The 27050-nt window shown below is 44.0% G+C and overlaps 1 protein-coding gene across 1 annotated transcript in view; it reads left to right on the top strand.

Moving 5' to 3' along the window:
• The window catches only part of LOC106602171 (zeta-sarcoglycan), a 361636-nt gene extending 349523 nt beyond the window's left edge, over positions 1 to 12113 (top strand). The window contains exon 8 of the mRNA XM_045722923.1: positions 9930 to 12113. Within this exon, the coding sequence (XP_045578879.1) occupies positions 9930 to 10133 (204 nt within the window). The 3' untranslated portion in view covers positions 10134 to 12113. The remainder of the gene's footprint in view (positions 1 to 9929) is intronic.
• The last annotated feature ends 14937 nt before the right edge of the window (positions 12114 to 27050 follow it).

The raw sequence follows: 27050 nt of genomic DNA, 5'->3' as shown, positions 1-27050 counted from the left end.
GCATCTTATCAGCATAAAATAACCTTAACATAATTTAAAGGAGGAGATTTCTTTCTGGTTCGATTAAATCCCCCCTCTCTTCATTAGCCTACTGCTCGATTGGCTTTGGGGCATTGGAATGAATCATCAATTATATCCCTGCACTTTTTTAATACCATTTATAATTCATGAAGTTGCTCTGTTTTAATTTTGCACCGATTCAATCTCAAAAGGGCGTCTTTGTGTTTTTGGTGACTGAGGGTGTTGTTGTTTGTGTGTGTGTGTGTGTGTGTGTGTATGTGTGTGTGTGTGTGTGTGTGTGTGTGTGTGTGTGTGTGTGTGTGTGTGTGTGTGTGTGTGTGTGTGTGTGTGTGTGTGTGTGTGAGACGTGGTATGTGTTAATGGTGTGTGTGATGTTGTGGTAAGTGTCAATTTTGTGTGTGTGATAGACGTGATATGAGTTGATTTTGTGTGTGTGTAATGTTGTGGTGTGTGATGTTGTGGTATGTGTTTGGTGTGTGTGTGACGTTGGGGAATGTGTTGTGTGTGATGTTGTGGTGTGTGTGTGTGTGTGTGTGTGTGTGTGTGTGTGTGTGTGTGTGTGTGTGTGTGTGTGTGTGTGTGTGTGTGTGTGTGTGTGTGTGTGTGTGTGTGTGTGTGTGTGATATGAGGTGATGGTGTGGTATGTGATGATTGTGTATGTTTGTGTGTGTGTGTGTGTGTGTGTGAGACGTGGTATGTGTTAATGGTGTGTGTGATGTTGTGGTAAGTGTCAATTTTGTGTGTGTGATAGACGTGATATGCGTTGATTTTGTGTGTGTGTAATGTTGTGGTGTGTGTGTGACGTTGGGGAATGTGTTGTGTGTGATGTTGTGGTGTGTGTGTGTGTGTGTGTGTGTGTGTGTGTGTGTGTGTGTGTGTGTGTGTGTGTGTGTGTGTGTGTGTGTGTGTGTGTGATATGAGGTGATGGTGTGGTATGTGTTGATGGTGTGTGTGTGTACAGTATGTGACATTGTGGTATGTGATGATTGTGTGTGTGTGTGTGTGTGTGTGTGTGTGTGTGTGTGTGTGTGTGTGTGTGTGTGTGTGTGTGTGTGTGTGTGTGTGTGTGTGTGTGATATGAGGTGATGGTGTGGTATGTGTTGATGGTGTGTGATGTTGTGGTGTGTTGATGGTGTGTGACATTGTGGCATGTGTTTTTGGTGTGTGTGATGTTGTGGTGTGTTGATGGTGTGTGTGTGTGTGTGTGTGTGATGTTGTGGTGTGTTGATGGTGTGTGTGTGTGTGATGTTGTGGTATGTGTTGATAGTGTGTGATGTTGTGGTGTGTTGATGGTGTGTGTGTGTGTGATGTTGTGGTATGTGTTGATAGTGTGTGATGTTGTGGTGTGTTGATGGTGTGTGTGTGTGTGATGTTGTGAAATGTGTTGATAGTGTGGTTGTGGTATGTGTTGATGAGAAAAACTCCTGGCCCTAGTTATGGACTGGAGTTATATCATTCAGCTACAACTAGGGACCAGAATCATCTGGAGAGAAAAACTCCTGGCCCTAGTTATGGCCTGGAGTTATATCATTCAGCTACAACTAGGGACCAGAATCATCTGGAGAGAAAAACTCCTGGCCCTAGTTATGGCCTGGAGTTATATCATTCAGCTACAACTAGGGACCATAATCATCTGGAGAGGAAAACTCCTGGCCCTAGTTATGGCCTGGAGTTATATCATTCAGCTACAACTAGGGACCAGAATCATCTGGAGAGGAAAACTCCTGGCCCTAGTTATGGCCTGGAGTTATATCATTCAGCTACAACTAGGGACCATAATCATCTGGAGAGGAAAACTCCTGGCCCTAGTTATGGCCTGGAGTTATATCATATCATTCAGCTACAACTAGGGACCAGAATCATCTGGAGAGAAAAACTCCTGGCCCTAGTTATGGCCTGGAGTTATATCATATCATTCAGCTACAACTAGGGACCAGAATCATCTGGAGAGGAAAACTCCTGGCCCTAGTTATGGCCTGGAGTTATATCATTCAGCTACAACCAGGGACCAGAATCATCTGGAGAGGAAAACTCCTGGCCCTAGTTATGGCCTGGAGTTATATCATATCATTCAGCTACAACTAGGGACCAGAATCATCTGGAGAGGAAAAACTCCTGGCCATAGTTATGGCCTGGAGTTATATCATATCATTCAGCTACAACTAGGGACCAGAATCATCTGGAGAGGAAAAACTCCTGGCCCTAGTTATGGCCTGGAGTTATATCATTCAGCTACAACTAGGGACCATAATCATCTGGAGAGGAAAACTCCTGGCTCTAGTTATGGCCTGGAGTTATATCATATCATTCAGCTACAACTAGGGACCAGAATCATCTGGAGAGGAAAACTCCTGGCCCTAGTTATGGCCTGGAGTTATATCATTCAGCTACAACTAGGGACCAGAATCATCTGGAGAGAAAAACTCCTGGCCCTAGTTATGGCCTGGAGTTATATCATTCAGCTACAACTAGGGACCAGAATCATCTGGAGAGGAAAACTCCTGGCCCTAGTTATGGCCTGGAGTTATATCATATCATTCAGCTACAACTAGGGACCATAATCATCTGGAGAGGAAAAACTCCTGGCCCTAGTTATGGCCTGGAGTTTTATCATATCATTCAGCTACAACTAGGGACCAGAATCATCTGGAGAGGAAACACTCCTGGCCCTAGTTATGGCCTGGAGTTTTATCATATCATTCAGCTACAACTAGGGACCAGAATCATCTGGAGAGGAAAAACTCCTGGCCCAATTGTTTTTACTATTTGCACTCACAGTATCTGTATGTCCCAAATGGTACTCTATTCCCTATATAGTGCACTACTAGAGCCATATGGGGAATAGGGTGCCATTTGCCTCACACTAGTCAGAGAGACAGGTCTTTCCAGTGGTGCTGGTCCACATTAGTATCAGTGTGATTAATGGGACATTGTCTGAGTCAATGGAAACACTAGCTCCTCTCCATCCACTTCTTCCCATTTCCTCCATTGTCATGTGACATTCTTATGTAGGCTCATTCTGGGAGGGTAATGGACTGTGTAATGCACTCAGATGGTCCTAGTCATTTGTACCACCTCCGTGATGTGTGTGTGTGCCTGTGTGTGTCTGTGTGCCTGCATGCTTGTGCACTCCCAGGCATCACCTCCGCAAAGGCACAACTTTCGTCCTTCAACTCCCCCTTCCTCCCATCCCCCCTGCCGACATGCTGAGACACTAAGAGGGTTTCGGTTCAGGATACCTTCCTCCTCCTCTCTTCTCCTCCCTCCTCTTCCCTCTCTCTCTCTTCTCCAGCTGCGTCGGGAGAAATCATCCATGAAAAATGTTTTGACCGCCTATAATTGCCCGTCCCTACTCGTTCAGGGTAGGAAGGAGGGGGGGATAGGCTAAGGAAGCTAGCATCTGCCCCATAAACATAATGTGGAGGGGCTGCTAGCACTGCGCTAGCTACGGCTGCTGCTGTGACAAGGACTAATACTTACAGACACTTTCATTTGGGATGTGTGTCAACTCTAATCCTTTTATAAGCTGGCCCAAATTATTTCTGCTCCTCTCTTCCTCCGTTCCCTTCTTTCTCAGCTTTCTATCTCTCCTTTTTGGGGTTATGGTATGATGACAGTGCAATATTAGGTGTTATTTGAGTTTTGTTGTTCCATTGTGGGTCGTTGTTACTATGAAGAGGAGGTCCTGGGGAATCTGATTGGTTTAGAAACCCCCCGGTGCCAGTGATCTTTCCTCCCATAGGTAGAAAGGGCAGAGAGAGTAATTTCCCCTATCATGGAACAATATGCTAAAATCAAATCTCCCTGGAGTGTAATATCTAATACACAAACGCTATATATATCAAATCAAATTTTATTGGTCACATACACATGGTTAGCAGATGTTATTGCGAGTGTAGTGAAATGCTTATGCTTCTAGATCCGACAGTGCAGCAGTATCTAACAAAACCTAATATCTTACAAATTCCACAACGAAATCTAATACACACAATCTAAACTCAGCAAAAAAAGAAAATTCCCTTTTTCAGGACCCTGTCTTTCAAAGATAATTCGTAAAACTCCAAATAACTTCACAGATCTTCATTGTAAAGGGTTTAAACACTGTTTCCCATGCTTGTTCAATGAACCATAAACAATGAATGAACATGCACCTGTGGACAGGTTGTTAAGACACTAGCAGCTTACAGACAGTAGGCAATTAAGGCCACAGTTATGAAAACTTAGGACACAAAAGAGGCCTTTCTACTGACTCTGAAAAACACCAAAAGAAAAATGCCCAGGGTCCCTGCTCATCTGCGTGAATGTGCCTTAGGCATGCTGCAATAAGGCATGAGGACTGCAGATGTGGCCAGAGCAATAAATTACAATGTCCGTACTGTGAGACGCCTAAAACAGTGCTACAGGGAGACAGGACGGACAGCTGATCTTCCTAGCAGTGGCAGACCACGTGTAACAACACCTGCACAGGATCGGTACATCCGAACATCACACATGCGGGACAGGTACAGGATGGCAACAACAACTGCCCGAATTTCACCAGGAACGCACAATCCCTCCATCAGTGCTCAGACTGTCCGCAATAGGCTGAGAGAGGCTGGACTGAGGTCCTCACCAGACATCACCGGCAACAATGTTGCCTATGGGCACAAACCCACCGTTGCTGGACCAGAGAGGACTGGCAAAAAGTGCTCTTCACTGATGAGTCGCGGTTTTGTCTCACGGGGGGTGATGGTCGGATTCGCGTTTATCGTCGAAGGAATGAGCGTTACACCACCCTCGGGTGTCACGTCCTGGCCAGTATATATAAAGTTAATTGTTTTGTAGTTTGGTCAGGGCGTGGCAGAGGGTATTTGTTTTATGTGGTTCGGGGTGGTGTGTTTGTTAAAAGGGTGTTTGGTTTAGTATTTCCGGGTTTTGGTTTATGTCTAGGTAGTTCTATGTGGAGTCTAGTGAGTGTATGTCTATGTTTGGTTAATTGGGGTTGGGACTCTCAGTTGAAGGCAGGTGTTGTCTATCTGCCTTTGATTGAGAGTCCCATATATTAGGGTGTGTTTGTGTTTGGTGGGTGATTGTTCTGTGTTGAGCCTATGCTTTGCAGACTGTCAGTTTATCGTTTGTTTTCTTGTTTGTTGTTTTTGTATTCGTGTTGATTTAATTAAATGTTCAAAATGAACAACTGCACACCTGCTGCGTATTGGTCTACCTTTTCTGATGACGATTTCGCATTATCGTCAGAAGACGAAGATACTTGTGACATCGGGAGAGCCTTGCGTTTGAGGGCGGTGCAGTTGCTGTACAAGGCTGTGATACAGCCTGACAGGATGCTATCAATTGTGCATCTGTAAAAGTTTGTGAGTTTTTTCGGTGACAAGCCACCGCTGCGCCTTCTTCACCACACTGTCTTTGTGCGTGGAACATTTCAGTTTGTCGGTGATATGTACACTGAGGAACTTAAAACTTTCCACCTTCTCCACTGCTGTCCCATCGATGTGGATAGGGGGGTGCTCCCTCTGCTGTTTCCTGAAGTCCACAATCATCTCCTTTGTTTTGCTGACATTGAGTGAGAGGTTATTTTCCTGACACCGCACTCCAAGAGCCCTCACCTCCTCCCTGTAGGCTGTCTCGTCGTTGTTGGTAATCAAGCCTACCGCTGTAGTGTCGTCTGCAAACTTGATGATTGAGTTGGAGGCATGCATGGCCACGCGGTCGTGGGTGAACAGGGAGTACAGGAGGGGGCTGAGAAAGCACCCTTGTGGGGCCCCAGTGTTGAGGATCAGCGGAGTGGAGATGTTGTTTCCTATCTTCACCACCTGGGGGTGGCCCGTCAGGAAGTCCAGGACCCAGCTGCATAGGGCGGGGTCAACACCCAGGGTCTCAAGCTTAATGTTGAGTTTGGAGGGTACTATGGTGTTGAATGCTGAGCTGTAGTCAATGAACACCATTCTTAAATAGGTATTCCTCTAGTTCAGATGGGATAGGGCTGTGCGCAGTGTAATGGCGATTGCATCGTCTGTGGACCTATTGTGACGGTAAGCAAATTGGAGTGGGTCTAGAATAACAGCTAGGGTGGAGGTGATATCATCCTTGACTAGGGCTGGGCGATATGGGCAAAATATTATTAAAAAATTGGATGGTATGACGGTATTTGACGGTATTTTTAGTTTTTCAATAATTTAAGTTTTACGTTTGTTTTGAGTAGTGAGTGATCCTAGGGCAGCAACACATACATTCTAAGTGATTTCATTGACTATTTCTCCATTCTGATTGTTTATACTGTTCAAATCAACTTTTATCATTTCTGCATTTCCTGCACTCAATTGCAGTGGTGGAAAAAGTCACCAATTTGAGTCAGAGTAAAGATATGTTAATAGAAAATGACTCAAGTAAAAGGGAAAGTCACCCAGTAAAATACTACTTGAGTAAAAGTCTAAAACCTTTTGGTTTTAAATATACTTAAGTAGCAAAAGTAAATGTAATTGCTAAAATATACTTAAGTATCTAACTTAAAAGTATAAATCATATCAAATTCCTTATATTAAGCAAACCAGATGGCACCATTTTTTAAATTTATTTACAGATAGCCAGGGGCACACTCCAACACTCAGACATAATTTACAAACAAAACATTTGCGTTTAGTGAGTCCTCCAGATCAGAGGCAGTAGATGACCAGGGATGTTCTCTTGACAAGTGCGTGAGTTTGACAATTTTCCTGTTCTGCTAAGCATTCAAAATATCACTAATACTTTTAGGTGTCAAAGAAAATGTATGGAGTAAAAAGTACAGTATTTTCTTTAGGAATGTAGTTTCCTAAGGGCTTGAAGCGAAGCTGCCGTCTCTATCGGCGCCATCTTTTATTGGCCTTTATGAAATCCATAAACATATTTTGTTATTATTATTATATGAAGTTCTGTGAGACGTACATAGCCATAATCAAACCTGAGGTAAAACCTATATTACGACAAATACTATTCCCCATCGAGAGCATCCTGACCTGTTGCATCACTACCTGGTATGGCAACTGCTCGGCCTCCGACTGCAAGGCACCACAGAGGGTAGAGCGTACGGCCCAGTACATCACTGGGGCCAAGCTTCCTGTCATCCAGGACCTCTATACCAGGAAGGCCCTAAAAATGGTCAAGTACTCCAGCCACCCTAGTCAGACTGTTCTCTTAGCTACTGCACATCAAGCGGTACCGGAGCACCAAGTCTAGGTCCAAAATGCTTCCTAATAGCTTCTATCCCCAAGCCAAAAGCCTCCTGAACAGCTAATCAAATGGCTACCCAGAGTATATTTGCATTGCCCCCCCCCCCCCCTTTTATGCTGCTGCTACTCTCTGTTTATTATCTACGAATAGTCACTTTAACTCTACCTACATGTACATATTATCTCAATTACCTCGACTAATCTGTACCCCCGCACATTGACTCTGTACCTGTACCCCCTGTGTATAGCCTCGCTACTGTTATTTTACTGCTGCACTTGAATTATTTATTATTATTTTTAACTTAACACTTATGTTGGTTAAGCATTTCACTGTAAGGTCTACACCTGTTGTATTCAGTGCGTGTGACAAATAAAATTTGATTTGATAATCAAGGACTTGGCCATTAGTTGACTGGTTGTGAATAGCGTGTTAGTGCAGGGTTAAAACAAATACGTGCGACAGCGGGTGGTGCCCAATGAGAGGGGTGGGGAACTATAGTTTGAAATGTACAAAACTGTTGTAGAAAGTGTTTACCAATGTTACACTACGGTAGCTCACCACTGCTCAACCTAGGGCCCTGTGTAATGCACAGGCATGTGATGTGCCTTGATTGTAACATTTATTTAAAGCCTTTTCATCAAACTGTCCCCTTTTTCTTTTTCTGTCATATGGTCCAGTACCATCGCTTTCATTTTTGGTCAAATTCTCATTTCTGGATAAGGCTTAAAATGCAGGATAAAGTCTTGCAGTGTCACATGATTGCGCAAAATACAGGGCCCTATTCCATGTTGTTTTGTGGTCTGGTCTGGTGTTTTTCAACGCAACCCTCAGGGACCACCCGCCATTTCACACATTGGATGTATTTCAACATTGGCACACCTGATTCAGCTAATGAAGGGCTTGATTATCAGTTGACGGGACTAGTTGAATCGGACGTGCCAGTGTCGAAGGACTGGAGGACTGGTTTGAGAAACACGCCCCTAAGGTACATTATCAGCTATTTAGCATCTTGTCTGTAGGATGCTGCTACCTGCCAGACCCCTGTAACGCTGTGCCTCACATGTTAGCATAAATCCTGTGAAGTTGGCTAGCGGCCATGGCAGACCAGGCCAGACCTGTGGAGTTAGCTAACGGCCATGGCAGACCAGGCCAGACCTGTGGAGTTAGCTAACGGCCATGGCAGACCAGGCCAGACCTGTGGAGTTAGCTAACGGCCATGGCAGACCAGGCCAGACCTGTGGAGTTAGCTAACAGCCATGGCAGACCAGGCCAGACCTGTGGAGTTAGCTTACGGCCATGGCAGACCAGGCCAGACCTGTGGACTATGCACTATTAGTGGTGCTCCAGGTAATCAATGGAAAGATGATAAACATGGCGGCAGCTGTTGTCTCTGATCCATCATCATGCAGGGGAGAGGAGGAGGGAGGGAGTCAGGGAGGGAGTCAGGGAGTCAGGGAGGGAGGGAGCTGCCCTGTCAGCTCGCGGAGACGCCATTACTTACACTAATTGGTTCGCCACCGCCGGCTTATATCTAACTACCCGCGCTCTCTTTCCTGGTTCCTACACTTTCTCTCTCTCTCTCTCTCTCTCTCTTTATTTCTCTCTCTCTCTCTCTCTGCAATGTCACTCTCTCCATTTAGTATATTTCTCTTTTCTCCTTCATCATGAAAATGGGGTACATGAATGATGGTGGGTAAATGCCGGGAAAGATTACCGGGTAGCGAGCTACTTAAGGCTGTCAAGGAGTGCTCTTGTTACTTTATACTTAGATAAATACATATATAAATAAATAAATAAATGGATAAATGAATAAATATCCGTCAATAAATAAGAGGGGATCTAATGAGTTCTAAGTTGATCGCTGCCTGTTTCAATCGCAATACCAGGAGCACTCAGCTTTTGAAATACAAATCTCTCTATATCCCTCTCTCTTCCCCCCTCTCTCTCTCTCTCTCTCTCTCTCCATCTCTCCCTCTCTCTCTCTCTCTTTATATTTCTCTCGCTCCTTCTCACTCTTGCCCCTCCTTGCGTCGTTAGCGGTGTGTATGACACTTCATAAACGATACACACTCCTAGTGAAGGCTCTTCTAATGGAGTGTATGGTGCTCATTACTCGGGGAGAGGAGATGCTACTGCTGCTGGTGCTTCTGCACAGGTGTTTTCTCTCGAACAGATGGAGAGGCCATGGTCACGTAAGGGTGTTGAACTCAGAAATAGAATCCATAGAAAGGGCTTGGAACCTCTAACCCTCACAATTTGACTGGTAAACCCATGGGTACTCTCGCAATGGCTGCCTGGTGTTGTAATCATTTCCATGGTAATTCCATTCTGTTTCTATGGTTTAACTGGACAGGAAGTGTCCCTCTGTCCTCTGGCGGCCAATTTAGAGAGACTGTATTATACGAGTGTCACGACATGGAGAGCTAGATAGTGCAGGAGTGAGGAACCATTAAGTGACCAGAATTACCTTGCTATAGCTTTTGAGCACTTTGAAAAAGAGCTCTTTCTGTCTGTCTGTCTGTCTGTCTGTCTGTCTGTCTGTCTGTCTGTCTGTCTGTCTGTCTGTCTGTCTGTCTGTCTGTCTGTCTGTCTGTCTGTCTGTCTGTCTGTCTGTATTCCCTTCCTTTTGTTTTATATCTTATATCTTATTGTCTTTTTCTCCCTCTTTCTCTCTCCTTCTTTCTTTTTCTCTCACTCTCCAGATCTTTTTAGATTCCAACACAATTCGGCTGGGGAACATTCCTCACGGGACAGCGGCGGATCCGCTGCACGGGGCGCCGGGCACCACGTACCCCAAACAGACTGTGTACGAGCTGTGCGTGTGCCCAAGCGGCAAGCTCTACCTGTCCCCGGCTGAGAAGGGCTCCACCTGCCAGACGACCAGCAACGTGTGTCTGTGGAGCTGAGAGAGGGGGGGCCAGCGGACCGCTGAACACCAGAAAGGCCTTCCCCTCGTTAGGATCCCAGTCCAGGATACCAGGACCCCAACAGACCCTGATCCCCATCCATACTGTTCCCCATCCATCGATAGATTTACTTTCTTTGACAGACATTCTTCATTTATTTTCTTTCTTTCTCGGTGGTGTTCACTCTCTCTTTCTTTTTTCTCTTCTTCCTTCATTCTTTTGTATTACTTTTCCTCTTCCTTTCCGTCAGTTGTTATTTCTTTCTCTAACCCTCTCTGTCGTTCTCTCTCCTGCTCTCTTTCTCCTCCCTCGTCATCTCTCTCTCACAGTCCTCCCAAACAAAGAAGAGAAATCAGGAATCCCTTGAAAAATGAGGCTTGGGGAAAAAGCCCCTTCTTCCAAAATTTTGATGGAACAAAAAACGATATTAAATGACAATTTGTTTTCTCCTTTTTTTTCTATTTTTCTATCGTTCTCAGATGGGGAATGAGTGTTGCGCCGCCGCCGGGCCGAACTTGAACCCGAGAGATTTGCGTGGACTGATTTGTTTTTCTAAGAAAGCGATACACAGGTGCCTTTGCTATTGTTGGTAAAGCACATCACCTCCAACGTTCTCATCCCCTTCAGTGGACCATCGTTAACTCACTGGAAAACTAACTGTCTTTGGCTTAAAGCCTTGTCCAAATCTCTATACAGACTTCAAGTACAGTTCTTTTTTTTTCTCTGATGTTTTCTTGATAAAAAAAAGCACAAAATTATGCCATGTATATAACAATACCAATAAAATGAAAAATAAAACTATATTGTTTTATAAACACATCCTGAATCTGAGAATGCTCCAGGGTTGACTTTCTACTTTTTAATTTGAAGTGCTGTGTCATGTGTACGTTCTACATTTTGAGGTTGTGGACAATTTCCCTGCTCTGAAATCATGGTCTAATGTAACATAAAGTAATATTACAACAAAGTGCAGTATTTCTCCTTTGTCTATCGGAGCTGAATCACTAATCACTATCACTTATTTTACCAGGTAAGTTGACAGAACATATTCTCATTCACAGCAACGACGTGGGGAATAGTTACAGGGGAGAGGAGGGAGGATGAATGAGCCAATTGGAAGCTGGGGATGATTAGGTGGCCATGATGGTATGAGGGCCAGATTGGGAATTTAGCCAGGACGACGGGGTTAACACCCCTACTCTACGATAAGTGCCATGGGATCTTTAATGACCACAGAGAGTCAGGACACCCGTGTAACGTACTGTCCAAAATATGGCACCTTACGTAGGGCAATGTCCCCTTCACTGCCCTGGGGTAGCGTCACCATGGAAAGTATTTGACTGCAAAAAATAAAAAGGTAGGCTTTTAATTCTATTGAACAATACAGACATCATATAAGGTTGGTATACCCAATCTGATGTTTATTTGATTAGGATGTTAAACTAATTTTACCCTCACAAGACTCCAGTATGTCCCACTTCTGTCACAGCAAGATTACCTCATACAGCCTCCATCCAATCAGGATGCCCTCTGACAGTAGCAACAGCAACTTTTGGCCATTCTGGAAACAACAGTTGGGTTTGTTGTGAGATGGGACTGGGGCCAGGATTCAAACCAAATGCGCAGAGATTGCACTACACTTGACTTTTATTAAAGGTAATTTCACTGACTTTCACAGAGATCGTATTTGCGGTAAACGCAGTAGGTTTCGGCTTAAACATAAATTACCTTTTAAAAGTAAAATGTAGTGAGATGTAGGAGCCTTGTGGTTTGTTTGAATCCCATTCCCAGTCTCTTTTGAGTCTTGGTCAAAAGTAAGGAAACTGGGGAGATTTTATAGTTATGATATTTAACTATCCGACCACATACACATATAACTACAAACAATATGGATACAATATGTTTTGTAAGCATTAAGTGGATACATAGATTTAAAAAAGAAAAAGCTATTTATTCATATTCACATGTATGTAAATACACAACCACATGTTTTAATAATTGATTTAAAGATATATATAAATATATATATTTTTTCTTAGAATTTATGCAATGTGTTTGTAAGATTGTTGTAAAATGGCAATATTATCCAATGACAAAATCTGTTTCGAGTTTTATTTCCTGTTGTACGCTAACTGTTTTCCTGCTTTCTTTGCATCCATACAAAAAGGTTGAAGATCTAAACATAGAAACTTACAAGGTGACTCCGCATAACATGACTTTGGGCCATAGCCTTTGGTCGATTAATCAAGTAGTGATATGAGAATAACGGTGGACATCATTAAATGTCTTTATTTGGGAGAAGAAATGTAAGCGTTCTGCCATTGGTTTGTTCCCCACGGCAGTTACATATACTGCACAGTAGATGACATGAAACGGTCAACAGTGAGTAGTCGTTTTAAAAGACTTCAATCTCAACAATGTCACCAGGCCAGGGCCTAACATGCATTTAAAACCAGAGTGAAACAACGTGGGTCAGTTTCAATGTCAGTTAGACACTCGCTCCACTTTGGTTTTATAGCCGCCAATGTTCTCCACTTGATCAAATCAAATGTCACGTTTTCATTGTCTGTTTCAGTGTCACATTATGTGAACAATGTCATGTTATTGAACGGGAAAATGACAAGGAAGCCCAGCCTCTGTTCTTCTCCCTCTTTTTCTTTCCCTTTTTCCTTCTTGCCATCTTTCTAACTCTCCCTCTCTTTCTTTCCCTCTCCCCTCCCTCCGCCCCTCCCCTATCTCTCTCTGTGTTTTTTATTGGGATTTTGAAATGCGGCGTCGGGGGCTGAGTCAAATTTACCCCAAAATAGGACATCTTCATCAAACCATGAGGTCAGCCGCACTGGCGAAGTGGCCTCTTCTTCTTTTCCACACTCTCTCTGTTTACCACCTCTTCAGGAGATTAAAGGTGCTGCGCGGGCCAGTAAAGAAGGGATATATCTCTTATTGTCTTCCACATTTAAGAAGATTGAAGATGGGAGGATGGGAAAATGTGAAGATGTGAACATGGGAGGAAGGGATGATGGGAGAATGGGAAGATGGGAGGATGGGAATATTGGAATATGGATGAGAAGAAGGGATGATGGGAGGATGGAAGAAGGGAGGATGGGAAGAAGGAAGGATGGGAGGATGGGATTATTGGAAGATGGGAGGATGGGAAGATGGGAGAATGGGAAGATGAGAGGATGGGAATATTGGAAGATGGATGAGAAGAAGGGATGATGGGAGGATGGGGATATTGGAAGATGGGAGGATGGGAAGATGGGAGGATGGGATTATTTGAAGATGGGAAGATGGGAGGATGAGAAGATGGGAGGATGGGGAGGATGGGAGGATGAGAAGAAGGGATAGTGGAAGTTGTTTGTTCTGAAGTAGTGAGGTTAAACAACTGTTTTAGTTAAGTTATGTGATTTATTATTATAGAGAACTATACTGGCTGTCATAGGTGGGTTGGCGTGGGTGGGTGCATATTTGCGTGTGTGTGCGCGCATACTTGCCTGTTTGCTTGCCTGCATGCGTGTACCTGTGCAGTTACATTTGCATACTTGGCCACAAACACACATACAGTACCTGCGTGTGTTTACACAAAAGTCATTGCCATAAAGTGCGCGAATGACCCAAGCTGTGCCGTGCCCACACTGGTCTCATTGACAATTCATGGTGTGCTCTGTCTGTCTGGCAGTGGAGAGTACCAGTCAGAGATATGGTCCAGACCTGGCACTCTTCTGTCTGACTCTGAATAATTTAACACTACCCTAATCCACATGACACGAGTGATTCTCTCATTCTGATTGGATCAGCTTGAGTTTTCTCTTCATGTCTGGACTTAGACAGGTCTGTGGTTGGTGGAGGACACTGGGAGAATATGATGTTTGCTCTCTGGGCTGGAGTGCTTTTGTTTGAGCCCCCCAGGAAGGAGAGGAGAGGCACTTGGAGTGTCTGGTACTCTAGGACAGATGTTCCCAAACTGGATCCTGCCCCCCCGGAGCATGTTTTGGTTTCTGCCCTACACTACACAGCTGATTCAAATAACCAACTCATTATCAAGCTTTGATGATTTGAATCAGCTGTGTAGTGCTAAGGCAAAAACCAAAACGTGCCCCCAGAAGGGGCCCCAGGACCGAGTTTGGGAACCTCTGCAATAGGATGTGTCTTGGGACATGGGATAGCCATGTCCACAGAACCTATTTTGATTCATACACACACTAATATTGGTATACACATGTGTAGCCTCAGACATATCATGTTATGTCACATAAGTATTCATGATTGTGGACTAACAAAACATCTTATCTCTTCCAACACACAGACACACATATACTCTCGCTCTCTCTCTCTTTCTCTCTCTCTTTCACTCTTTCTCTCTTTTTCTCTCTAAGATGACAGTGGCAGGATGATGAATGGGGATTTGCATCACAGCCTAGCTGCTCCCAGGCCAGCGGTGCAGAGGTAGAGTAGAGGAGACTAAGGAGAATAATGTTCTGTCATTTCATCTTAAAACTCAAATCAAATGTTATTTGTCACATGCTTTGTAAACAACAGGCTTAGAATAACAGTGAAATGCTTAAGGGCCCCTATCAACAATGGAGAGAGAAAAATTGAGAAATAATAACACAAGGAATAAATTCACAATGACAAATGATAACTTGGCTATATACACGTGGTACTGAGTTGATGTGCAGTGGTATGAAGTAACTGAGGTAGATGTGTAAATATGTGTAAGGGTCAAGTAACAAGGCAACTTGATGATGAATAATTAACAGTAGCAGCAGTGAATGAGTCAAAAGAGTTAGTACACAAAGAGTCAATGCAGATAGTTAAATAGTTAACCAATAACTTCCCGGATGAAGTATTTATCAGTCTTATGGCTTGGGGGTAGAAGGTGTTCGGGGTCCTGTTGGTTCCAGACTTGCTACATCGGTACCGCTTGCCATGCGGTAGTAGAGAGAACAGTCTATGACTTGGGTGGCTGGAGTGTTTTAACAATTTTTAGGGCCTTCCTCTGACACCACCTGGTATAGAGGTCATGGATGACAAGGAGCTCTGCCTCAGTGATGTACAGGACCGTACCCACTACCCTCTGTAGCGCCTTGCGGTCGGATGCCAAGCATGTGCCATACCAAGTAGTGATGCAGTTAAGACGCTGTAGAACTTTTTGAGGATCTGGGAGCCCATGCCAAAATGGTTTCAGCCTCCAGAGGGGGAAGAAGCATTGTCGTGCTTTCTTCAAAAGGACAGCAAGGAACGTGAAGCTCTCGACCCGCTGTCGGCCTCCATTTCCTGTAGTCCATGATCAGCACCTTTTTTTGCTGACTGTTGTGGATATTATAAAATAAGGATTTGCTGGAGTCCAAGTCAAATTAAGATTCTTTATTTCTGAGCTCAGAGGGAACAGTTACGCAGTGCAGTGTAGACAGTCTGAATTCCAAAGCATTGGGTGATAAGCACATATCTTTATAGTTTCCTGTTCTTGGGCGGGACTTTATCTATACAAAGACGCAGGTGCAAGCTGGTTGGCAACACATGATGATACTCGCAAGAACAGGAGATTATAATAGGACCGTTTCACACAGAATTACAAGGTCAGAGACATACTCATTTATTTGTTACTTCTATTTTTTACTTATCTATTTTTTACTTAACACTTATTGTTCTTAAAACTGCATTGTTGGTTAAGGGTTTGTAAGTAAGCATTTCACTGTAAGGTCTACAATACAATTTGATTTGATGTGATTTATGTGGACCCATTACACCCTTTTTACAGAGGTGGCTATCTAACACTCCCAATTCCTGAACCAGGGAATCTCTCACAAAGATTCAGGAATAACATCAATACCAACAGTATCAGGAACAATTAAAGCCAGGCGTTCGTCTGCAGTTCAGGTCACGAATTTCTGGAGTTGTGGTATTTGCATAGCTCTCAGTGATTGGTCTTATAAACAGTGTGGGGGGATAGACATTGGCCTTATAAACAGTGTAGGGAACAATTGATGAATGAAACATCTTGCAAGTTTTACAGTCAGTAAGTCTTATTGCCATCAGGGGACAAACCCCTGACAGATTTAGGTGTCAGTCCACAAACACCATGTCATTGTCCATTGGTTTGAGGCACCTTATTATGGATGAAATACATACATTCATCAAATTAGTTTGGGGAGGGTCATGGAGGTGAGCTGGTGAATTGTCAGAATGTTCATTGCCACTCAATCCTAGCATCCCACTTCTGACACCAATCTGTCCTGTTGAACAGAGCAGCAGTTAAGTCCCAGGATGAAAAGTGTGAATTGCTGCCATCACCTCAGATCTGATCGTCCTCAAGGTTGCCCACCTTCCGGCAGTGGGATCCTTGGATCCAGTTGTCCCTTTCAGCGATCCTGACTGCAGTCGGAGTGGTCAGCAGCACTTGGTATGGTCCCCTCCACCGAAGTTGGTGCCAGTGCTTTCATCTGAGATCCTTCAGCCCGATCCAGTCGCCAGGGGAGATCTTATGCAGCTCTCCTCCCATTGGCTCGGACAGGGCAGCTCTTAAGTTCTATCATATACGTTACCATCTGGTCGTCCACACTGGTCAAGGTGAGCTGGGCTAGCTTCACCGGCACGTTGTACATCTTCATCGGCCTTCCTGTAAGTATTTCATGGGGCGACAGTTCAGTAGAACAATGGTCTTTACTTGTCATATACATCAAAACCAGTGGGAGGTCGGTAACCCATGGGAGAGAAGTCTCCTCCACCATTTTCCTCAGCCTTTGCTCAGCCATAACTTTACATAGCTTAGTTTTCACGGTTTGGTTGCCGCGTTCTACCGCGCCCCGACTAGCCGGATGATATGAACAGTGAGTGCGCAGAACCCCTAGCCAACAGCCAATGGCATCGCACGGCGCGAAATACAAAACCAACTGAAATACCACAATTAAATTTTCTCAAACAATCAACTATTTTACACCATTTTAAAGACAAGACTCTCGTTAATCTAACCACATTGTCCGATTTCAAAAAGGCTTTACAGCGAAAGCAAAACATTAGATTATGTCAGGAGAGTACCCTGCCAAAAATAATCACACAGCCATTTTCAAAGCAAGTGTATATGTCACAAAAACCAAAACCACAGCTAAATGCAGCACTAACCTTTGATGATCTTCATCAGATGACACTCCTAGGACATTATGTTATACAATACATGCATGTTTTGTTCAATCAAGTTCATATTTATATCAAAAACCAGCTTTTTACATTAGCATGTGATGTTCAGAACTAGCATACCCCGCAAACTTCCGGTGAATTTACTAAATTACTCACGATAAACGTTGACAAAAAACACAACAATTATTTTAAGATTTATAGATACAGAACTCTTTTATGCAATCGCGGTGTCAGATTTTAAAATAGCTTTTCGGCGACAGCACATTTTGCAATATTCTGAGTACATAGCCCGGCCATCATGTCTAGCTAATTTGACACCCACCAAGTTTGGCCCTCACCAAACTCAGATTTACTATAAGAAAAATTGGATTACCTTTGCTGTTCTTCGTCAGAATGCACTCCCAGGATTTCTACTTCAACAACAAATGTTGTTTTGGTTCCAAATAATCCATAGTTATATCCAAATAGCTCCGTTTTGTTCGTGTGTTCAGGTCACAATCCGAAGGGTGACAAGCGAGCGCATTTCGTGACCAAAAAATTCAAAATATTCCATTACCGTACTTAGAAGCATGTCAAACGCTGTTTAAAATAAATGTTTATGCTATTTTTCTCGTAAAATAGCGATAATATTCCAACCGGGCGACGTTGTATTCCTTCAAAGGCTGAAAGAAAAAAATGGAGTCGTCTCGTGGACGCGCATCTCCAGTGTCACTGTTCCCTGCCTGACCACTCACAAAACCTCCTGCTGTTTTTTGCCCAGAGACTGCAGACATTACACTTTCTGGCGCCTTCTGAGAGCCAATGGAAGCCTTAGAAAATGTCACGTTACAGCACAGATGCTGTATTTTTGATAGAGATGCCACAGAAGGAGAACAAATTGTCAGACAGGGCTCTTCCTGTATGGAAGACAAGACTCTCGTTAAAGACAAGACTCTCGTTAATCTAACCACATTGTCCGATTTCAAAAAGGCTTTACAACGAAAGCAAAACATTAGATTGTCAGCAGAGTACCCAGCCAGAAATAATCAGACACCCATTTTTCAAGCTAGCATATAATGTCACAAAAACCCAGAAGACAGCTAAATGCAGCACTAACCTTTGATGATCTTCATCAGATGACAACCCTAGGACATTATGTTATACAATACATGCATGTTTTGTTCAATCAAGTTCATATTTATATCAAAAACCAGCTTTTTACATTGGCATGTGACGTTCAGAACTAGCATACCCCCCGCAAACTTACGGGGAATTTACTAACAATTTACTAAATTACTCACGATAAACGTTCACAAAAAGCATAACAATTATTTTAAGAATTATAGATACAGAACTCCTCTATGCACTCGATATGTCCAATTTTAAAATAGCTTTTTGGTGAAAGCACATTTTGCAATATTCTAAGTACATAGCCCAGCCATCACGGGCTAGCTATTTAGACACCCGGCAAGTTTAGCCCTCACCAATATCAGATTTACTATTACAAAAGTTTGATTACCTTTTGTTGTCTTCGTCAGAATGCACTCCCAGGACTGCTACTTCAATAACAAATGTTGGTTTGGTCCAAAATAATCCATCGTTATATCTGAATAGCGGCGTTTTGTTCGTGCGTTCCAGAAACTATCCGAAATGGTAAATCAGGGTCGTGCGCATGGCGCAATTCGTGACAAAAAAACGTACTTCGAAGCATGTCAACCGCTGTTTAAAATCCATTTTTATGCAATTTTTCTCATAAAAAAGCGATAATATTCCGACCGGGAATCTCCATTTAGCTAAACAGAGGAAAGAAAACAAAGCTTTCGGTCGACGCGGGCACGAGCCTGAGTCTCACAGTACTGTAACCAGCCACTACCCAAACGCGCTACTTTTTTTCAGCCAGAGCCTGCAAAGCCACGATTCAGCATTTTGCCGCCTTCTGAGAGCCTATGGCAGCCGTAGGAAGTGTCACGTTACAGCTAAGATCCTCACTCTTCAATAAACAGAGACAAGAAGAACGACACCTTGTCAGACAGGCCACTTCCTGCATGAAATCTTCTCAGGTTTTTGCCTGCCATATGAGTTATGTTATACTCACAGACACCATTCAAACAGTTTTAGAAACTTTAGGGTGTTTTCTATCCAAAGCCAATAATTATATGCATATTCTAGTTACTGGGCAGGAGTAGTAACCAGATTAAATCGGGTACGTTTTTTATCCAGCCGTGTCAATACTGCCCCCTAGCCCTAACAGGTTAAGTTATTTTCAAAATGTGAGCCATTATCGCTTGAGAGTTTTGTCTGGGAACAATTCCTCTCATTAGTGCCTTAGCTACTGTAGATGATGATGCATGTCTGCATGGAAAACATTCTATCCATTTAGAAAACATGTCCACTATTACCAGACAATACTCATCAAGTGACTGAAAGGCCTCTCAGGTGTGGGGTGAGCTGAAATAAGCATGGGTGTAGCTCTTCCAACATTATGGGCTGCACAGATTGTCACGCCTTCCGCCGAAGTCGGTCCCTCTCCTTGTTCGGGCAGCGTTCGGCGGTCGACATCACCGGCCTTCTAGCCATCGTCGATCCACTTTTCATTTTCCATTTGATTTGTCCTTGTCTTACACACCTGGTTTCAATCCCCCAGTTACTTGTTCATTATTTAACCCTCTGTTCCCCCATGTTTGTTTGTGAGTGATTGTTTATTGTATTGCGGTCCGTTATTGTGGCCTTGGATTTATTTGACGTGTATTATGATTATTTTTGAGTAAAATTGCGTACATTACTCATATCTGCTGTCCTGCGCCTGACTCATCTACACCAGCTACACACAGACGTATTACACAGATAGATTTTAAATCATAGTTTTGTCTATTCTCCTAACTGCCCTGTAAATTTAATGGAAAGAGACCTATTGTGTAAGTTAGGAATTAACATTTCTTGCAGTGAGGAAGGCCTGGTAGTAATTTCTCCAAGCATTGGTATATATACCGTGCTGGACTTACAGTACCAGGCCACGATTGGTATTATTCAGGGGATTTTTCAGACCCCTTTGACCTACTGAAGTAACACTGGAGGGGCCCGACAGGCCTCCCTTTACATGTGACAATTTTGCAAGGTAGGGAAAAGCCACTGGGGGGAGTAAAGGGAGGCCCCGTTGGGCCCTTCCAGACACCAGCAGAGGGGTCACGCATGTTCGCTGCCAACGCTTCTTTTCCACTCCATCAGCCCCCTGTTGTAGCAGAGAGACATCATTAAAGGAAAGAGAGGTGGCAGGGTCGATGCATGACATCACAAGGAGAGGGGAGGTAGGGGAATCAGCAGTCGCTTTCGCTGCACAGTCTGCAGCAGCGTTTCCTAGAGAAACAACATCGGTGTGTTTAGTATGAGATGCACATTTACAAATAGCAAGTATGGAGGGCAGGAGTACTGCCTCAAGCAGTTATTTAACCGTGTTATGGTGTGCTAATTGAGATGAGGAAAACACGATGTTGCCACAGTGTTCCAAAAATGTGACAGACACCAAAAGCGTACTGAGAGACAGTATACACTGTGAGGAACTTTCCCTTCCCCAACACAAAGGAATGTGTGAGAGCAAACAGCTCTGCTGCCTGTGAGGAGAAGTGGGAGGGCAGTCTGGCTGCCTCCTCAATACTGTGGGGTGTACACACAGCATAAGATGCAACTGGATCACCTGATGAAGAGCGTTTCGCACGACCATCAACAAAACAGATCAGATCACCGTTAGGAATAGTCACATCTTGGAGATCAGGGCGCAGTTTACACAAGAGGTCAACCACCACACTGCAGTCATGTGCATCAGCGTCAGACTGTGTGGGGTGTAAGCTTGCAGGGTTTAAGACCGTACATCTGTTCAGAGTAACATGCCACATTGTAAGTAACACATTCTGCCTATGTAGCAGCCTTGCAGGGGTGAGATGTGCTGTCCTTGCCTGTGGGATAAGGGAGAAGACAGAACGAGGCACATGAACAGTTAAGGGCCGCATAGCTACAATGTCAGCACAGGCCAACACTGCCTCCGTTGCTCCCGCCACAGAACGCAGGCAAGGAAGCAGTGCACGCGCAACAGTATGGAGACATTTCCAGAAGAAACCAACAGGTCTCATCTCACCACAGTTTGTGTCAGTACTGCTGACATGAACCCATTATTTTCCGAAACAAACAAAAGGAAAGGTTTGGAGTGATCAGGGAACCCCAAACAAGGCGGCAACGAGAGTGCCTGTTTAAGCCAAATGAACTATTCTTCACCATCTTTAATCCACTCTAACTGATCCCCCATGGCCATGGGTTTCAAATGAATGAGATCAGAGAGAGGTTGGACAATTTCAGCATAATCAATTAACCAAACTCTCCAATAGCCTGCCATTCCCAGCGGTGTCAACACATGTTCTCTGAAGCTGGAGACTCATATCTCCCTCACTAGCTTTAAGCACCAGCTGTCAGAGCAGCTCACAGATCACTGCACCTGTACATAGCCCATCTGTAAACAGCCCATCTATCTACCTACCTCATCCCCATACGGTATTTATTTAATTATCTTGCTCCTTTGCACCCCAGTATCTCTACTTGCACATTCATCTTCTGCACATCTACCATTCGTGTTTAATTGCTATATTGTAATTACTTCACCACCATGGCCTATTTATTGCCTTAACTTACCTCATTTGCACTCACTGTATATAGACTTTTTGTTTTCTTTTGTTCTACTGTATTATTGACTGTATGTTTTGTTTATTCCATGTGTAACTCTGTGTTGTTGTATGTGTCGAATTGCTATGCTTTCTCTTGGCCAGGTCGCAGTTGCAAATGAGGACTTGTTCTCAACTAGCCTACCTGGTTAAATAAAGGTGAAATAAAATAAATAAAATAAATGTTCCTTGGTGCATAGTTTATGAACTTGTAAAATATCTTTAACCATATGTCGTGTCTTTGGCTATGCCGGATTAAGTGATATGACATGCTAACTTATAAAATGATTTCTCTGTAATTAATATTACCTGATTAAGCTAATCATGTAAATGTAATTAACTAGAAAGTCGGGGCACCACGGAAGAACGTTTATAGAGCCGTTATCTTCCAAATAAACTCTTAAAATACTTTGTAATATTTTACATCGATAGCAGTCAATATTAACCCTTGTTTTATTTTCAGTCTCATAATGAAAGTTGTAAGTTCTTGGCTATCTTCACGAACCCTGGCTAACAAGTTGAATCAGCAATACAAAATTGGGTTTAATTATTTATTTACTAAATACCTAACTAATCACACAGAATTACAAATACACAGAATACAATGATGTCATACAGAAAACGTCCCGGTAGACGGAACAGATATGACGGCTGGTTACACAAAGGAAAGGGGGTTGGGCTTGAATGAAAGAGTGGGAAGATTTAGGAACAGAGTAACAGCAGCTATGCTATCGTAAATACATTATCTTATGCATTCTAAATTACCGCCCATTTGGAAAATGCAATAAATATTTACTCTGAGCTGCGCTTCGGTAGATTGGTCGTAGATGCTGGCCGGGTTGGCCAACAGATCTTCCTGTACTCGGAAGAATGTCTCTGGTGGTAAATTGGATACGTGGTGGTATCTTCGTCCGTCTGTTAGACTGGATCCGTCGTCCGTCCTTTCCTAGCCCACGTTACAGCGGCCGCTGCTAACTCAACGGCTAGGAAGTAGCACTTCTGTAGTGAATAAGCTCAAAGTTCATACCAGTTCATACCATAGCTCACGCCGAGGTTGGCTTAGTTCTGTCCTTGACATGTGTGTCCTTCTAACGTAGAGGCTGCAGACCTCCCGTACTGGAACAACCTGGTTATCTTTTCGTCAAAGGATTATATAGTGGAGAGGGAGAGGGAGGTGTTTCATCGTTTATAACCCCCTGGTCTCTTCACAGGGTTGGGCCACTGATCGAGCAGGGCACTTTCCTTATGAAAACCCAAATCTCTCATTCGGAAGCTAAAATTACATTTCATCTCCTAACAAACATTTTCAATATCAAACATTTCAATTGCATAACAATTCCATGTGACTCTGATAACTAGAGGGTGTATACTTTCTCAGATACAGTTTATGTCGTCCTGTCATCAGTCATAATGTCTCAGATGACAACCGAACTGACATACATACTCATTACGTTATCAAGCATATTTCCACTGGTTTTATTAACAAAATATGGTTCCTTTTCCCCATTTGTTTGATGTTCCCAGACTCTCTATATTTAACACAGGCTATTCACGTCCTTCAGTAGATTCAGAGAGGGGAAGAGAGAAAGGTATTTATGGGGGGGGGTCATAAACCTTACCCACAGGCCAACGTCATGACACCTGTGTGTAGCCAAGCTTCAACCCTGTCTGTAGCAAAGCTTCTGCCCACCGATGTGATAACGTGTCCCAAATATTTAACAGTCTGTTGGACACATGTTCATTTGTTTTTCGAGGCCCTGGGGCCGTTATCAGCTAGAAAATGTAGCAGTGCAACAGTGTAAATTTCGCATAATTCTCTGTCAGGAGAGCAAAGAAGGAGGTCATCAACATACTGAACAAGAGTGCTCCATTTAAGCAGCACAAATGACAGCAAGTTGGAACTCAATTCACCCGTACAAATTACATGGCTCTCAACATAATCTTGTCTTTGAAAGAAAACACAAACCAATACTGAGAATCTGGGTGCACAGGAATGCTAAAGAATGCATTATCCAAATCAACAGCTGTAAACCAATTTGAATCTGGCGGGACAGAAGAAAGGATGGTGACTGGGTTTGGCACAACTGGGGCCCTGGCGTACACTGCATCTAAGATCTTGTACCATTCTCCATTCACCAGATGCTTTTCTGACCGGTACAAATTGGCGTGTTGCAAGGTGATGACGTACAAGTGACAACAGCCCCCTTGCTCAGCAGAGAGGTCAGGATTTTTCCAATGCCTTCCTCCTTACGCAAGGGGTACTGTGCCTTGTGGGACGGATACGTGCTTTTAGGAGAGAAGGTCACAGACGTTGCTCCTCTCATCTTCCCTATGTCATATTTATCCTTTGTCCATAAACAGTCGGGAACCTGGGACAACAGTGCGCTGTCAGGGGCGGGCTGGTTAGGTGCAAGGGGAACAGAAACAGGGGCTTCATTGTCTCCACTGTGCACTGCGTTCGTGCTGTTCACATCCTTTCTGTGAGCCCCAGGGGAGAATTCTCTCCCGTCTGGCTGAGCCTCCCTGTCAGTTGCCAACCACAAGCCCTTAACCCATGTACCAAATTCTTCCCATTTGGTATCCTCTCAAATCCCAAAATCAAATCAAATTTTATTGGTCACATACACATGGTTAGCAGATGTTATTGCGAGTGTAGCGAAATGCTGACGCTGCTAGATCCGGCAGTGCAGCAGTATCTAACAGGTAATATCGAACAATTCCACAACAAAACCTAATATCTTACAAATTCCACAACAAAAGAATGTGAGATATGTAAACATTCTTAAAGTGGCATTATTAAAGTGAATAGTGTTCCATTTATTAAAGTGGCCAATGATATCAAGCCTGTAGGTAGGCAGCCACCTCTCTGTGCTAGTGGTGGCTGTTTAACAATCTGATGGCCTTGAGATAGAAGCTGTTTTTCAGTCTCTCTGTTCCAGCTTTGATACAACTGTACTGACCTCGCCTTCTGGATGGAAGCGGGGTGAACAGGTAGTGGCTCTGGTAGTTGTTGTCCTTGATGATATTATTTGCCTTCCTGTGACATCGGGTGCTGTAGGTGTCCTGGAGGGCAGGTAGTTTGTCCCCGGTGATGCGTTGTGCAGACTGCACCACCCTCTGGAAAGCCTTATGGTTGTGATCGGTGCAGTTGCCGTACCATGCGGTGATACAGCCCGACAGGATGCTATCAATTGTGCATCTGTAAAAGTTAGTGAGAGTTTTCGGTAACAAGCCACATATTTTCAGCCTCCTTAGGTTGATGAGGCGTTGTTGCGCCTTCTTCACCATGAGGTCTGTGTGGGTGGACCATTTCAGTTTGTTGGTGATATGAACACAGATGAACTTAAAACTTTCCACCTTCTCCACTGCTGTCCTGTCGATGTGGATAGGGAGGTGCTCCCTTTGCTGTTTTCTGAAGTCCACAATCATCTCTTTTGTTTTGCTGACATTGAGTGAGAGGTTATTTTCCTGACACCACACTCCGAGGGCCCTCATCTCCTCCCTGTAGGCTGTCTCGTTGTTGTTGGTAATCAAGCCTACCACGGTTGTGTCTTCTGCAAACTTGATGATTGAGATGGAGGCGTGCATGGCCACACAGTCGTGGGTGAACAGGGAGTACAGGAAGGGGCTGAGAACGGACCCTTGTGGGGCCCCAGTGTTGAGGATCAGCAGAGTGGAGATGTTGTTTCCTATCTTCACCACCTGGGGGCGGCCCGCCAGGAAGTCCAGGACCTAGATGCACTGGGCAGGATCGAGACCTAGGGTCTCAAGCTTAATGATGATTTTGGAGGGTACTATGGTGTAGCTGGTCTGCGCATGCTCTGAGGACGTGGCTAAAGATGCCGCCTGGGCCAGCAGCCTTGCGAGGGTTAACACGTTTAAACGTTTTACTCACGTCAGCCACGGAGAAGGACAGCCCACAGTCTTTGGTAGCGGGCCACGTCGGTGGTACTGTATTGAACTCAAAGCACGCAAAGAAGTTTTTTAATTTGTCTGGAAGCAAGACGTCGGTGTCCGCGACAGGGCTGGTTTTCTTTTTGTAATCTGTGATTGTCTATTGACCCTGCCACATACGTCTCGTGTTTGAGCCGTTGAATTGCGACTCCACTTGATTGACTGCCTTACGGAGGGAATAACTGCACTGTTTTTATTCGGTTATATTTCCAGTCGCCTTGCCATGATTAAATGCGGTGGTACTTGCTTTCAGCTTTGCGCAAATGCTGCCACCAATTCACGGTTTCTGGTTAGGGAAGGTTTTAATAGTCACAGTGGGTACAACATCTCCTATACACTTCCTTATAAACTCGCTCACGAGTCAGCATATACGTCGATGTTATTATCTGAGGCTACCCGGAACATATCCCAATCCACGTTATCGAAGCAATCTTGAAGCGTTGTATCCAATTGGTCAGACCAGCGTTGGATAGACCTAAGCACGGGCGCTTCCTGTTTTAGTTTCTGCCTATAGGAGGGCTGCAACAAGATAGAGTCATGGTCAGATTTGCCAAAATGAGGGCGGGGGAGGGCCTTGTGTGCATCACGGAAGTTAGAGTAGCAATAGTCGTGCGTGTTACTCGCTTGTGTACAGCAATCGATATGCTGATAGAATTTAGGTAGCCTTGTTCTCAGATTAGCTTTGTTAAAATCCCCAGCTATAATAAATGCAGCCTCAGGATATATGGTTTCCAGTTTGCATAAAGTCCAGAGAAGTTCCTTGATGGCCGACTTGGTATCCGCCTGCGGGGGGATATGTTCGGCTGTGACAATAACCGAGGATAGTTGTCTTGGGAGGTAATATGGTCGGCATTTGATTTTGAGGAATTCTAGGTCAGGTGAACAAAAGGACTTGAGTTCCTGTATGTTGTTACAAATACACCATGAGTCGTTAATCATGAAACATACACCCCCCGCCGTTCTTCTTACCGGAGAGATGTTTATTCCTTTCAGCACGATGCACTGAAAATACCATTGGCTGTACGGACTCCGACATCATGTCCCCAGCTAGCCATGTTTCCATGAAACAGAGTATGTTACAATCCCGGATATCACTTTGGAAAGCAACTCTTGCCCAGATTTCATCGACTTTGTTAACTAG

The sequence above is a fragment of the Salmo salar genome, chromosome ssa08 (assembly GCF_905237065.1).
Source record: "Salmo salar chromosome ssa08, Ssal_v3.1, whole genome shotgun sequence".
NCBI lineage: Eukaryota > Metazoa > Chordata > Actinopteri > Salmoniformes > Salmonidae > Salmo > Salmo salar.
Note: the sequence above shows the minus strand (reverse complement) of the source record. Positions and strands in the feature narration are given on the sequence as shown.